This window comes from Drosophila mauritiana, chromosome X (genome assembly GCF_004382145.1).
Source record: "Drosophila mauritiana strain mau12 chromosome X, ASM438214v1, whole genome shotgun sequence".
NCBI lineage: Eukaryota > Metazoa > Arthropoda > Insecta > Diptera > Drosophilidae > Drosophila > Drosophila mauritiana.
Genome location: NC_046672.1, coordinates 16,888,932 through 16,904,789, shown reverse-complemented (window position 1 = coordinate 16,904,789; position 15,858 = coordinate 16,888,932). Strand labels below are relative to the sequence as shown.

At 39.6% G+C, this 15,858-nt stretch overlaps 1 protein-coding gene across 1 annotated transcript in view; it reads left to right on the top strand.

Moving 5' to 3' along the window:
- Positions 1 to 8,800: 8,800 nt before the first annotated feature.
- The window catches only part of LOC117147877 (inactive dipeptidyl peptidase 10), a 79,049-nt gene continuing 71,991 nt past the window's right edge, over positions 8,801 to 15,858 (top strand). Inside the window, exon 1 of the mRNA XM_033314960.1 lies at positions 8,801 to 8,887. Within this exon, the coding sequence (XP_033170851.1) occupies positions 8,801 to 8,887 (87 nt within the window). The remainder of the gene's footprint in view (positions 8,888 to 15,858) is intronic.

Genomic DNA, 15,858 nt, shown 5'->3' with positions numbered 1-15,858 from the left:
TGGCCTCGGGAATCGCAGGGCGTCCAAATGAGCGCTATTTTTGTGGCCTAATGAACTTAAGCAGCTTAACCCCTCAAAATGTGCGAAAGGTCCTGCGCAAATGCATGGCACATGGCTTTGCTAATTGAGTGGCAGGACGCGCTTCCTTCTTTAATGCAGAATGCCCACTTTGGTCATAAATAAACGTTATTTAATTAATTGCCAACGGTAATCGCCATTTTGGCATTTCAATTTGTGCTCTGTATGATTCATGCATGCAATCAAAAGGTTATTAAATGGTTAATCTCCGATTTATTTCCCTAGATGTACATAATTTTATTTAAAAGTTAGCCATTTAAATTTCATCGAGAAATAATTGTATTAAATAACTTAGACTTCGTATTTTAAATGCTGTTAAATGGCTAAATATATGTATTTTAGTTCCCTTTTTCATATATTTAACACAACATTTTTACAACATAAATGGGCAAATCTACGAGTATTTATAAGCTTATTTTTGAATACAGAATAATGGTTTATTGAAGCGATCATGAATCATGGCAGCTTTAAGTCAGTTTTCTGCTTTTGCATGGCTGTACGCTTTTTTTCTCAGTGCCCCTGGTGTTCATCATACCCTCGTGACACCCTAGACTTCGCCGTTCTTTGTCTTTTCGCCGTGACAACTGTCAAACGTTTGATTTGTTATGCAACGCGTGGCGAATGAAAATGTTTTGACATTTATCAAAGGTAAGCAGCGCAAATTTGCCGCTCGCTTGCAGGTGCAAAATGCTTAGCAAATGAGTTTCAGTTGAGCTCCGGATGATTGATTATTCCATATGGGCGATGGATGGATGATGCTCCCCACTTGACTCGAACCGAACACCTTCAATTTATATTGGCATTTCGTTTATTTTCGCCGAATGCCGAAACGTTGAAATTTTAATGAGCTTTTGATGCAAAATACGAGTTAAGCTGCTTGTCGCATTATTTATGTTAAATATGCTGAATATTTAATTGACGCACAAAGACGAGATGGCCACTCAAAATAAATGAAATCCGGTTCAGATGCCATAGCATCTGATGGACCATATATATCCCAAATACCATATCCCATATCCCGGTATGTTTACCAAAGCTATTGGCTTAACCGGCTGAGCTTAATTGGTTTGCCTTGCCAACGAGCTGGGCGGCATTTTCCGATTAATTGATGGGTGGGAAAAGTGTGTGAATGAGACGAAAGTCAAGTCGGCATTTAAATTGCCATTAAACGCAATCGAATGATGTCAAGTTATTGTAATATTTACCAGCTAAGTGCGTGTCTTGATTTACCAAATAATTGTTTTTAATTTAAAAATGCACTATACAAAATAAAAACATTGCCAAATGTTGATTTTTATAAATAATTTATTTTTTAAACAAAACAGTTCATATTTAAAGATGCCAGTAAATATTTGCAAGCAAAAAAGTCAAGCTGCCTTTTATCATATCTGCTGATTCATAGAGTCCAAATAAATAAATATATATTTAAAACAATTAACTTTTGTTGAATTCATATCAAAAGCTCTGCACAATAAAGGCAGAGCAAAAGGAAAAAAACAAACCCGATTATTATCCCTGATTTTCGATGAAATATTTGTGTTTATATGTGAATTTATAGCAATGCCATTTCAGTGTTAATTATTCAACAGGTGATTTGAATGTTGCTCCTCGTGCCATATCATCATTTTAAGTTCGCAACCAAAACGGATTGCAAGAATCTGCGTTTCCATTTGTTTAAAAAGCCTTTATCCTTGACGCTTTTCCCCTCGTCCTAGTGAAAATGCATTGAAAACTTTTGTTCATTGTTCATTGTTGATTGGCTTGTTTTTGTGTTTTTGTGTCTGTTTTATTAAATGGTCTGTGTGTTCGTGGTGTTTCTGCTGGTTTCATGCTGTTCCATTGTGTTGTGGTGCCCAGAATTGGATGTTTTCGCTGGGCATTTGCATAATTGAGTAGCCAAAAACTATAAATTCCGCCGACAGTCAAATCGATTATATGGTTTGCTCTTTGTTCCATCCCATGCTCCTATACTCGTAGTATTTATGTATAAGTTTTGCATATATTTTGTGATGGCGGGCGAAAACTTTTAAATTGCAGCAGACGGCAATGCAAATTCTAAGCGCGAAATCCGAATTCAAATCTAAAATGCAGAGCCCTGAAGGGAAAACTTCTAGCTGAAATGTTGTATTTTCTTAAAATTATTCGGCTTGCCAAAGGAATTTTTATTAAATATAAAGGGTTGTCAGTTGCCCTCTAATATAACATTGTAATACATTATTAGTTGCTGTTTATATCAATGGAAAAAATATTATATATTAATATTATTTGCATTCAAAGCAAATTGAAGTCAGTGCATTATTTGATGTTTTTTTATTCAAGAAAAGATGGGATTGGAAATTGGGTGGGCAAAGTGGGGCAATAGGGGGAAGGGAATGAAGTGGGTTGATGGGTGAAAGTGCAGAGGAAGTGCAGAAAATTGGGCGCCATTGTTGACATTGTTTCGATGGCCTCCAAACACGCCATGTAGCATTTTTATTTTTGCTCTGTTTTCGAGATTTGTCATTCGAGTTTGTTGCCATTTTTGATTTTCGACCAGCAGCCGCACAGAATCCAAATTGTGAGCTCCATTTGCATATTTCCCCAGCCAGGAATTGCACCAAATATGCATGCCAAAAAGGGTTCAAGGGGAAGGTTTTTCAAGGGGGGTTTAGAAAGTGCGCAAAGTGCAACAGTTGCAGAGAGTTGCTGCAACGTCGGCCAAATGGAATCGAGTTGAGTGCCTGCGTCGCCTGAAATGTGATGCCACGAATGCACCGAGAAAAAATGCACACTAACATGAATGCACACTTTAATGTAAAAAAATTGAATAAAATCAACACTTCGTTGTAATTGAAGAATAATTCTACCAACAACTTATTTCTAAATATTTCCCAACTGGGCCTTAATAATTAAAAGCAATTAATTACATTGGATAATATTTAAGGTCACAAAATTACCACCAATTTTCCAGTGCATTTTTGGCGTATTTAAGTGGCTGGAATATACTTCATCTGAAGTACAGATGAAGTTTGCATATCGCGAGGGCGACAAGTTGTGGACCCGAAAAATGAGCAAACTGCCGCCAGACATGAGACATCCGAGTTGACACAGGCAATGGAAATTAACTTACTTATGTGGGCAGGAAGATCGGGGCACAGAGCACATATTACTACCTGTGCTGCTGGATAGTATATTATGTCATGACCCTGACTTTTGCCGGATGCTTGGCAATTCCATTATGGAGGGAGGGAAAAACTTTTATTTCTCTTGCTGCCCTTTTCGCCATTTTTTCCGCATTTTCCCCGAATGTCAAGCAATTTCATGAGCCACGAGTTTCGCATCCTTTTGAACTACAAACGAGCAGCGGCCAAAAAGTTTCTTCCATCGGACACAAAAAAGGTTTGAATAACGAAATTATTGGCTGCACCTGATGATGATGGCAAAGTTTTGGCCATAAAGTCGCCCACTGAGATACGACCGGCTGATTAACACTTTTCAAATTACCAACGGTCAGCCAAGCAAAAGAACTGAAGGGGCCGAAACGAATCCCCCAGTTACCAGTTAGAGGCTAACCCACAAAAAAATGTAAACAAATCTCGTACAAAAGCGGGCCGAGAATTACTTGGAGCGAACTTCATTAAGACAACAAAAATGAAACATTCTCATGGGTCGAAAGGTTGAGATATGGCCATTTTATCACTGCAAATGTACGGTTGGTAACGAAGATCAGGTACCGCGTAAAATTAATTCAATGTGAAGTAGCTCTTTACATATTTAAATTGTTGTTTAAAAAATCGTGTGAAAATATATATTCAATTTCAATTTAATAACCCCACTGCTTTTGTTTAAATAAATGTAAATTACTTTGCTTACATTTATTTAATTTAAGTATTCTTCTAATAACGTCAAATTTAAGTTGAGACCATAAATGCAAGACATCTGCTAAAATTCTCTCACATTCTTCTCTCAACTTCTTCACTTTCAATGGTTGAATCTTGGAAATGGACTTTTCTCAAAAATGTCATCAAAAATTTATTTCCACGTCGGTCACACTGAAAAGTATGCTACATTTTGGGCCACACTTAGAGGCATAAATACAGTTTATATGCGATAGTGGCGCGTTTTAAGTGTTGCAGTGTTCTCCATTATTTCTCGTGTTCACTTTTTTGTATATTATTTACGATTATTATTATGTACTTGTTACCTCCTGGCATTTCGCTTTGCGGAATAGCGTTGCGTGTGTGCGTGTGACTGGTTGTGGGGAAAATGGAAAAAGGGAAAACAGAAAGGACTTCCTGCCTGTTGTCTCTTGGCTGCGATGCTGCCGCTATTTCAATTAATTTTTGTTTCGCACATTGTTGATGGTGTTTGCCGACTTTGTTCGCCAGCAGCGCCAGCAGGAAAATTGAAAAGAAAACTCCCCCCAGCGAAGGGGGCCGGTTGGTGGGCACGGTCAGGGCTGAAAAGCGGTTGGAAAATATCAATGGGGGTAAATAAAGCACCTGAGAATGAGAAAAGGATTGAATGCATTACTGCCGGGCTAGAAAGTATGGCAATCAAATAGCAATAAGCTGAGAAAAGGTAAAAAGAAGTAAGAGTAGTAAGTATTTTAAATTTTTCATTTGGTAGAAATAATAAGTTTAAGTCTTTAATGCTGCACGTAACTAACAATTTCCAGAACTCAATCAATAACAATTATCTGCGACTGCCTTAATCTAGTTTGTGGAATCTGATTAACTTATTTATTCAGCACTTTAGAGAATTCATCGTCCCTCGTCCTGCTTCTCTCTTCTGCTCCTGGAACTCGCTGTCCTGGAACTTCTCTAGCTTCTTGGAATCTCCTCTGTTTGCTGGCTCATTGTTTAATAGTTTCACGCCACCTCATGGCATTTGCTTCATTTGTCAATCATTTGGTGGCTATCATCCTCGCGAACACGGAGTTGAATGCACTACACTGCGCGCAATTTCGTACCATGAAAAATGCAGTTGCCAAAAAATAAATTTTTCCTGTCACTATTTTTGTCTACTGTTTTTGGTAGCTTTGGCTTTCTCTCAACTCGCATTTATTTCATGATGAAAGTACACATACATTTACTTTGTGTGCTTGAGATATTTTGGATGAACACTGCCAAAGAAATTTAAAATTAAAAAAAAAACATATGTATAAATTTAATTCTGAAGTACTTAGTAGGTAATCAGGAATGAGTTAATATATTACCTATATATGGCGATCGAATTCCACATAAATATTAGCTCAATTCTAATTTTTTTCATAAAAGCGACAATTGTAACAGCACCTTTCTATAGATGTGATAAAAAATATTACAAAATATTCGAAAGACAAATATATAAATACTTTTAAACACTTATTTCTCCGAGTACCCCGCAGCTTTTGTTGTGGCCAGAAGAAAATCGGATTGTCTTGGCAGCTCGAGCCAAGGGTCTGTAATTTAGCCCCATCCTTTTTGCTGGCTGAGCAGCTTGGCAGACTTGCTGCTTTGTGCCTGCTACTTGGTTGTAGCTACTTGGTTGTAGCTACTTGGTGCTGGGTAGTTGCTGGCAGTACTTGCAACACCGCCCACAAAACCCCGATGCCGCGCTACTTCCCCTTGGCCACTTAAGCATGCTAAGATTTCCGTTGCGCTGGCGTTTGTTTTATTGCACGAAGCAAACGGAAGGCACGAAGGCAGAAGAGCAGGCAGCAAAAGCAAAAGCAATAGCAACAAATAAATATAAATAATGAAATACAAAGTCATTTTGCGCCACAATGACAATGGCAACTCCCAGCGACTATATTCCACACTCCAATCTAGGATGCCACGCCCCCATAGCTCCCTCAACCCCCAGGTGGGTATGACAGCAGTCATACGCTTATGCCACCAGGGGACCCCCCATTTTCCATCCACCATCTACAATCTAGCATCCATATCGGTTGCTGTTTATGTTGCTGTGTATCTTTCTATCTCAGTATCTCAGCGTGTGCGAATGAGATATCTGAAGCTGTTTATTATCCGGACAATGATTACATAGGCACAATAGATACACCACAAACACTGAGAAGCCCAAAAGAAGCCGCACATAAAGTGTGTACAATAATTAAATTATTTCTGCAAAAATGTGAAAAATTCTGGATCATAAATGTTAAAAGAGAAAAAAACGCTGGTTGCTTATGTTTATGGTTAAAGAACTTGCACTTATTTGTATAATGAAACGAATTGAAAAATGATATACTAAAATGTTACTAAAAACGAATAGTTTTTAAGCAAATTTAAAGGCAATGCCTAGAAAATGTGAGCCAGAGACGGCGATCGAATTAGGCGTGAATGGGCGAACTGCGTGAGTGAATGCTGATTGTGTGCCCGAAATTCACGATTCCACTCACAGATATTCGCCATTCGGCAGGGGAATGGCGTCATGAAGACACTAGCCAGATGGAAATACCGGATAGAGATAGAGCCGTACGCATTCCGGACACGCACAGCCATACCGATGCAAATGCTGCGAGTAATGGACAGTGGGTGGGAACTATTTATGGTTTTGGCATGCGGCGAAGTAGCATTCACAATTGGGCCTACGATTGTTGAGGCCATTTGACAGCCGTTGAAGGAAAGCGAAAGAAAGCCATCATCCAAAACTGAAACAGAAACCGAAATCAAAGCAGTAACAACCATCTTAACAATTCCCAGAGGCAATGTTCGGGTTTTCTTTTTTTTTGTTTATGTTGCTCGGAAAACCACCTTTAAAGAGGATCTCGCTGAAATCTTTTCAGAATTCTCTCACCGTGTTGGAAAATCCATCCGCAATCACTTATGCAAACGCATTCGTTCAGGCCCGAAAAAATGGCGCTCGGGAACTCAGCGGCCGCGGTCTCTCAAATATGCAACGAATTTTCCTGCTGTTTGACAGCGGCAACAATTGCAACTTGATTGGCCCAAAGGGCCGTGAAAATGCGGCCAAAAGGAAAAACACTGTGATACTGGGAAAACAATGTTGGCAAATGGGAAACGGCAAACGTTCCATGCATATGCAAGTTCCTGTGTTAATTGTGTTGTCGTGCCTCTGTTATTCAGCGAGAGTGCGGTCACACTTCATTTGTGTGGCCTCGCCCGTGTGGAAAGTGCAGCCACATTAATTTAACGTGATGAAACATGTCGCATTCATATTGCCTGTTTTCTTGTGGTTTGCCCGCAAATTAAATAACATCGTAAATCAAATGACTTTTCGACTTTTAAACTGAGTTGCAAGTATTTACCATAGCTTCTTTGTAAGTTATTGTAATAGCATTACTTATGCGAGAAATACTTTTCCAAAAAATGCCAGTTGAAGTTCTTTTGCCATAATTGAGCGTAACAATTTGAAAGCAGTGGCAATTGGGAACCCTATTTTCGTAGCTTAGGTTGAATGCATAAATGAATGAATGAATTTCCCAGCTACTTGCCACAAGAAAGTGCAGCATGCTCACCGAATGCTATTTTGCCTTAAATATTTCTGAGTTTTCCCCTATTGTGACTGGCATAGTCGGAGTTTTTCCCAGCTCTCTGAATTTTCCGAGGGACCGGGCCCGGCACGCCTGGCTTTTCCCGCCATCCTACCGTTTGCCATGGTGCGTTGCCCCGGGCGGTTGGGCAACTAAATTGAGCTGGATGCACAACTGCTGGCTTGTCATTTGGGTGGATGTGGATGTGGATGAAGGCAAAGCTGGCGCTGGAGCAGAAGGATCCCTGGAATCCGGGAATTCACGTTCAAGTTTCGCCGCCATCGAGCTACTGCATAAATAAAGAGGCGTAAATTAAATTTGAAATTTTGTTGCCACAAATGCGACGAAGGTGGAGGAGGGTGGCTCGAATGGATTTGCCATGTCTGCACTTGTTGGCTGCCGTTAATCGGCAATGCGGTTTCTCGATTTGGCCAAAAAACAAAAAAAAAAACAAGAACACAAAAAACGAGTAACCGAAAACAGGAAATAAATAAACCCCAGAGTGTATAAAACACGTTGTCAATGACAGGTTGGTGGGTTTCATCCTTTCAGCCGCAACTTTCAGCATTCAAGAGGACATTTATTAGATGGCAAATGCAGAACAGACTTTCATTTTATACTTTATACTTTTATTCAAATCTTAAAACAAAATATTGCAAAATATAGTGGTTCAATCAACTCATTGACTATGATTAAGTTTATATTAATCTTAAATATTAATATGGAGGATACAAATAACTACATATTTATAAAACCTTATGTTTACTCTAAACTGCTAAGAATTTTTAGTACTAAAAACTATACTAATTAAAAATTTTTTTCTTAATTTACTAATAATTACAAGCAAAATTTCTTAAGGCAGTTTTGGCTTGGTTCCAGTAATTTGCCAATTTCTCAACATTTCTTCTTTATTCGACGTGTGAATTTTCGGGGACTAGAACGCATAAAGTAAATTCCTTGAGCGGTAATATTTTGATTTTATGACTGACATTATTTGGCCATTTCACTTTTTTTGGCCTTTCTGCTCGCACTTTGTTTTTTCGGCGTCTTTATCGGGAACACGCATCATTGACTTGAAGAAGGCTTTTCCACGCACACACACACACAGAACACATCCAATCTCGTAAAGTTTATGATGGCTGTTTTTTGGTGTTTTCCGTTTTTTGTCGGTGGAGTTGGGTGTTCCCGGGAATATTTCACTTATGAGCGAATGACAGACGTGCCATAACTTCTCATCCATCGTGTCGTTTCAGATACGTTCCCAAGATGCAGACGAATGTGCAAATCGACTCGAAGAATCTGCGCAGCACCGATGACAATTTCCGTTCCCGTGGCCATCACATCACCATCGAGGTGAGTGTCCACTTAACACATGTCCTTTGTTGCGGGCGGGCAGTGGATATCCTGGCTGGCGATGGATACCAGTATACATAGACATCCCGCCCGGAGCCGCAGCAGCCAAAACAGTGAAACATCGAAACAGGCTCGCATTTCAAGCATATTAATTACAGTTGAAAGTTTGGTCCTCCGCGTCCATTCCCATCTGCCACTGGGTGGCCATCAAATTGAATTGGTCCGTTGCTTTGGGTGATTTCTTGATGGCCAGACAAGGTTGAAACTTAATTAATTATGGTAGATGGAACACCAGGATCATATGTGGGCGGCAGGCTCATGATTTGATTTGTTTGTCCATACGACGATGGCCATTAATTCAATTTACCATATTTTCTAAACACGCCTAGACCGAAAGTTTGACATTTATTTAGATTACGCTACGTCAAAAGCGGTCTGATGAAATATGTTGTCTGACAAATGGAATAATAAAGGAATAATAAGGAAATATATAGCTTATATAATAAGGAAGGAAAGGTTAACAACTTGTCTGGGCTATATGCACACATCTGTTATCTTAAATTAATTTGATATTCTTCACGGTGGCTAGTTTCGAAAACAAACATTTAAAATGTACTAAATAATAGTTTACATTTATATAATTATATTGTGGGGCGTATTTGAATAATTGTTGGTTATAAACTAAAAAACAATTGACTAAATTATTATTTTAGTAAAATATATTATATATTATATTATATATTATTATATTTTATATAATATAATATAATAATATATAAGATATTAATATATAAGATATTAAAATTAATGTGGAATATTTGTAATATATAATATATGTTAAATATTCTTTAAAACATTTTTCAAAAGAAAAACAGGAGGAATATTTTTTTTAATAAAAAATCGTATATATGGTCTGGCTAGAGATTGCATGCTTATTATTCTGATTTCAAAAATATTCTATTTGAAAAATCTTTTCCAAATGATGACTATTTTCTTTCCGGGCATATGTTGACTGGGTAAATGAGCCAAAGCTTTTCAGAAGCACCGTCAAAAGCTTGCCTGCAATGAGTTACCAATCAAAATGGAACTGTAACAGCTCTTAATGTTAATGTAAAATACACTGATTTTTTATAAAGCTGCGGTTCAAAACTTAAATCCCTACAGAATTCAGTTATGTTTAGCCACGTACTCTGCATACTTCTCACTAAAATTTGTTTTAACTTTGGGGCATGCAACAAGTGTCATTTGCAGAGAGCGAATCCTGAGCTTTTGCAGCGTGCGCGCATGCGCACTTCTGCGAGCTTTAAGCTGCGGAAATTGCAGGAAAAGCGAAAAAGCTCGCGCCCAGCATCAGCTGCTCGTGCAGATTTCTCGGCGAAAACGGCCATCTGATTTTTGTTTTGTGCACCGCCCTTCCCCCCCTCGGGAAAAACACCCCGCCAGCTGGCCAGACTGGCTTTTCTCAATGAACCTTTTCCCGAGTGGGGCGGCGCCAAGGGGAGCGTTTGGGGGGAAGGAGGGTGGTGAGTTGTGGTCGGAGCGTGGGCGCTGCTTTTCCTCTGGCTTTCCGCTTTTTTGCTCAGTCGCTTGCAACATTTTGGCGCGTGTTGACATGCGAACAGTTCGGTCCGCGACGGGCGATTCGAACGCTTCTTAGCAACGTTATCCATCTTATCCGTTCAAAAGCTGCAGCAAATTCAATTCCATTTTCATTTACCGCACTTGCTGATTTCGCTACATTTTTGTTCGAGTGTACCGCGTGTTCTGTGTGCCAAAAAAAGTAATTAAAGAAGTTAATTTTTCCACGCATTCATCGCCTCTGAAGTTCGAAAATTTTCGCTTTTATGTGGCATGTGTGAGCTGGGCCGGCATTTTGAGTTTGGCGCGTAAATAACTTCGCATCCTTCACATCAGCTGACCAAAAAGGAGCAACACGAAGGGCAAAAAAAAAAAGAAAACCAATGCTATAGCCTTCAACGGTAGCTCTGTTTGCACTCGCCCATTGTACGGTACAGAAATCTGTTTTATTATCCTTCCAAATGGGATTATTAATTTAGCCATCAGGCATGAGTACCCAGTAATTCCATCCTAATTGTCACTTGCCAACGAAGGACAATGGAATGCGAGCAATGAGAGACGAAGGTCCTTGTGTGTGTGTGTGCATTTCGAAATTAATATATAATATTTTCTGCGATAACAGCTGTCGAGCTGTTGAGCATTGCACCCCGTTTAACTGCCGGGAAAATCGAGATTATTAATCAAGTCGGCACACTCGAGGTCATTGCGTTGGGTAAAACTTTCGTTGTTTGGGGGTAAACAAAGCAGCCAGGCTAAAAGTAAAAGTGAACAACAGTTTCGAATGTTTCTCGAAGGCGCAAAACTTTCCCAGCAGATTTCACATATAAGTGGCAAAGTTATCGAGAGTGTTTCGTTTTAATTGGGGAAGTCAAAAGTGGGTAAATACAAACATCGATTTATAAGCGACACAAATATGTGTAAAAAGTTTTGAAATGCAGGTGCTTGAAAAGGAATAATTTCGATAATTTCCTTAAATCATAAAATATAAATACAAATTTTATCTAATATTAAAATATTGAAAAGTGTAAGATATAATATTGATAGAAATGCAGAAAAATCAAAGGAAATATTTAGCCCCAAGCTATATAAGATTGTCATCATGGATTTAAAAATTATGTTCTTGTGGACTAACTGTAATAAGAAATAACTTTCTTAAACCCGCTGATTTATCTTTGAAGATTGATTGGCCCCATTGCAAGTGTCCCGCAGGCGAATTAATTTATTTAGCACACTTTGTGGGGCTCTTCATACATATGTACTACGGCAGACCTTGACAATGTGTCATTCAGCCGGGGGCTGCTGAAGCTGAAGTAGTTCAAAACGAAATGAAGTGAACCGTAGTGAGGCCTTCACCCCCAAAAACCGACAAATGACATTGGCCCTGACCCCTGACCCGTGGAGGTCGCCACTTGCAGCTTGTTGCATGCAGCTGGCTGAGAAATGTGGAGTTGAGTAGCCGGCTCGTTCTGCGATTTTCACTGGCCACTCGTATTTTCCAGCTCCTCGGGCTAAATGATAGTTTCAAGGCGGTCGGTCCACTGGGGCACTTTTACGTTTCGAAAGTATTTTCCATGTACACCAAATGGCACAACGGAGCACAATGTGGTGACTAAAGTGGGAAATACCATTTATAAAAGAAGGGAATGAGATTGGCAGCCTTATAAGCTAATCCAATATAGAACATAGCGACCATTCTTGAATATTTAAAACTAATGGCATTTGGGTTTCCCCAGAAAAAAATGAAATCACATCTATGACTCAAAGTAAAAGTTAAAAGAGGATACCGTTCTACCAAAATTTGTTGTGTATTCAATATTATAATACCCCAATATTAATTTTTATTTAAATGTGCTGTTATTTAATATCATTTTTTTGCATAGCGTATGCCCGAGTCGACTTCAATTGTATTGCTTTTAAATAGAGTAATTTCTGGCAGCACTTTTATTTAACTGCTCTCGCTTTTCCCGTTTTGCCAAATCAAATAAAATTGTTTTAAATGACCAAAAGCTCATTGAGAAGGTTGCCAAGGGTTCGATTCGATGGTCCGCCCCCATTTTCACACGCCCCTGGGCAGCGGGGGTCACTCATCTTGTTCGTGGTTGGCACTCAGTTTGATTATCATATTACGTTGGTCCTTTTATGGGCCAAAAACGAAAGAAAAGGAAGCCGTTTAGGCCCGACTTTATTATTGAAAGCCAAAGAGCATTTTGGCCAGTCTGAGAGACCTGAACTTCAATGCCGCCCCCTTTTTTTTTGGGCGTCGAGGATTTCAGGACTAGTATCCTTATTGAATTTTGTGTTGGTTTGTTTTGCATTCGGAGGCCATCAATGTTCTGGGGCATAGTGAAATGTAGGGGGTTATTCTGACCCAAAGCGCTGCCAACCGCAAATCGCGTTATGCTTGTATGTGTGTCCGTTTGGGGATCCTGTATTCCGTGTCCTGCACAAACATTTTTCCACACACGAATACGGACGGCCATACAGACTCCTGGGACATAGTTTTTAATGCTGTTAAAACTTGTCACTCTACTTATAATCAACTCGATTAAAACGAAGCCTATCCTTTGGTGAGATGGCCATCATTTCGGGACATGCTCCCACTTTGCTCCCAGTGTTTTTGGCAGGCAATAAAGCATTTGCAGCCCGTTGTCAGGTTGACTGGTACAGTGAAGACAGCCTAAAAACTACTCAAACAACTTAGCAAAAGAAAAAATAATAGCAAAATATAATCAAGAGATACAAGAGCTCTCCTATTTGGTATAAAAAAGATATTATTATTATTAAGCTTTAAAGTTACAACTTATAATTTTTACATATTACTACGTCTTAAAAATCAGCTCATCAGTTATGATTTTAATTTAATACACTATTAAAACGGAAATCCCAATTTTCCCAAAACTCATGTGCTCATCCAAATTGGCTTAAATGTGTTACGTGCGATGTTAAAATGATGCGGCATGGTTAGTTGTCAACTTTCACCAACTTTTTATGTTGGCCCACTTAAAATTCCCACTTAGCCACCGGCGACTGTGCATAATTCCAACTTGCTGAGTGGCCACCAGGAGAATTCCTTCGTTCGTCCGGCGTCCTTGGTCCTTCGTCCTCAACCCTTTGGAGGTGTATGAAAAGTGTGCATCTATTTTGTCGGACAGAGACTGCACACACAGGGGGCGAGTGTGGCTGATAGTGGGTGGTGTGGTGGGTGGGTGTATGGTGGCCAGCACTACTGAATGCTGTCCATTGTTGTCTGGGCTACCTTGGCTTGCCTGGCTGTTCCATTGTCTGTTTCTTGTTGTTCTGTTTGGCAAGCTGTGCGTCATGTGCCACGCCCTCAGCGAGCGCCCACCGCCCACCGCCTAATACCCACAACATCCACTACACCCACACCATTTGTCCTGGTCCTCTCCTTTTGGCCTTTGTCAATGTAAACAATTTAATTTGCTTAGTTGGCGTAATATTCGCCATCAATAAAGAACTTTGGGTCTGGAAAGTGTGGGTATGCCACACAATGACTATCGATAACGGGCAAGAAGCAGCATAAGCCGGCGAACAGGTCCAGAAGCAGGAGAACTTGTGGAGAAAGCAGGTTCGTCTCGCATCTCGTCCTTGAGGCTTTCACTTCGCCATCGTCTGCAATCGAGTGCTGAACGCACTTGAAATAAATCGCAGCCAGAAAGAAACATACACACACCCACTCGTCAAAGTGCACGGCGCAAAACGTGTTATATTAAGAAAATAAAAATATTAAAATTAAAAATCCTTTCTTTTTAAAATTTGCATGCAAGTTAATTACAACATATGTTAGAATTAATTTGTATATTGCGTTTCCTAAAATGGGTTTCACACTTTATGCATATGGTTAGTTCTGATGTCCTGAATAAATTATATTTGTATTCAGTTGGAAGGTATTACTTTTTTTCCATTTTTCCCAGTGTATCCACGAATATTGTTAAGACCATTGTGCAGACCAACATTAAATCGTTATGGCCAACGTCTTTTGTGTGCGAAAGTCATTCAGTCAGTCTGTTATTGAGTCAGTCCGTCATTCTGTCAGTTAGTCAGTCTTTTATTCGATGCCTTGTTCCATCGCTCCAACCATTTCCATTCCCATTGTGACCGCAATTGCGTGTAATTGTTAATCTCTTGCATTGATTTTCCACCCAGCACCCGCACTTTTCAGTCTCCCATGGCATCGTCCCTTCGCCGTAATGATCCGATAATCAAATTAGCTCACAGCAATTGACCAATTGAAGTCGCTCCGCCTTCGCAAACTGCCTCTGTGCTCCCCTTTCAACTGCAGCCGGCCAACGGTGCGTATGATTAACATTGCACTCGCAGTGGAATTGGCGATAATTGCCAGGAGAATGCGAATAAAATGCCAGCAATGTCGGTCAGAAAAAGCAAACAGGATTAAATAAGGTCAAACAACTTGCACATGATTCAACACAGATTTTTTTTTAAATAAATTAAAATCAGTTTATAGTATTTATAGTATAATGGCAACTGAAAGTACATTCGGTTATATATTACAATTATTTTTATCCTCACTAAATAGGTAAAAAAATCATTTACATTGAGCTAAGCTTAAATATATATCCTTATCTATCCAGATGATTTTTTGAAGTGACACATAAAACTTTATATATTAAATTAGTTTCTAAGGACATAAACGGCTTTCGAGCAGATAAGAAGAGTTGTTAGGGAGATAAGCAAATGGTTACATTGAAAGTTTTGAGAAAACTTTTCATGCCACCTCCCCCCAACAAATTTCCATCGATGGCAGCTTTCAACGGCAGACGACCTTCCACTTCTGTGTCCTGTTATTAATTTGTTTCGAATGAGCTGCTACAAATGAATGCCAGCTAGAAGGTCCTGGCATCGGGGGTCGGGGTGTGCGACTCAAATGAGCCTGCTCCGGACATCAAAGACAGCGCTCTGGCATCTATAAAACATATACAACATATCATAAATAACAAACAATTATGCGGGCATTGGCCAAAAGGGATTGCACAAGTCCACATGGAGAGGATGTCAGGATGAGGATGGGCATGGGCGGAAGTGGCCATGTTGGCCAGGATACGCGCAGGTGGAGCTGATAGATGCAAAGGATTTGCGGCCCAGAGCACCTAGGCAAATCAAGAATGGATAAGTGGGAATTCCAGCATTCAGACAGCCTGTCAGCCACCAAACTGATTTATGCATTTTGCACAGGACCTACGATTTCGCATTCGCAGGCATCAGGATTCAGGATTCTGGATTCCGGATTCCTGATTCAAGTTTCCCTCCATTTGCGACTGCACATGAAAATTGCTTAATTATGTGTGCCAAGCTTCGTTTAGATAAAGTCAAACATTAATTCAGACTCTTTAAGCAATTCCATTTAATTTTCATTA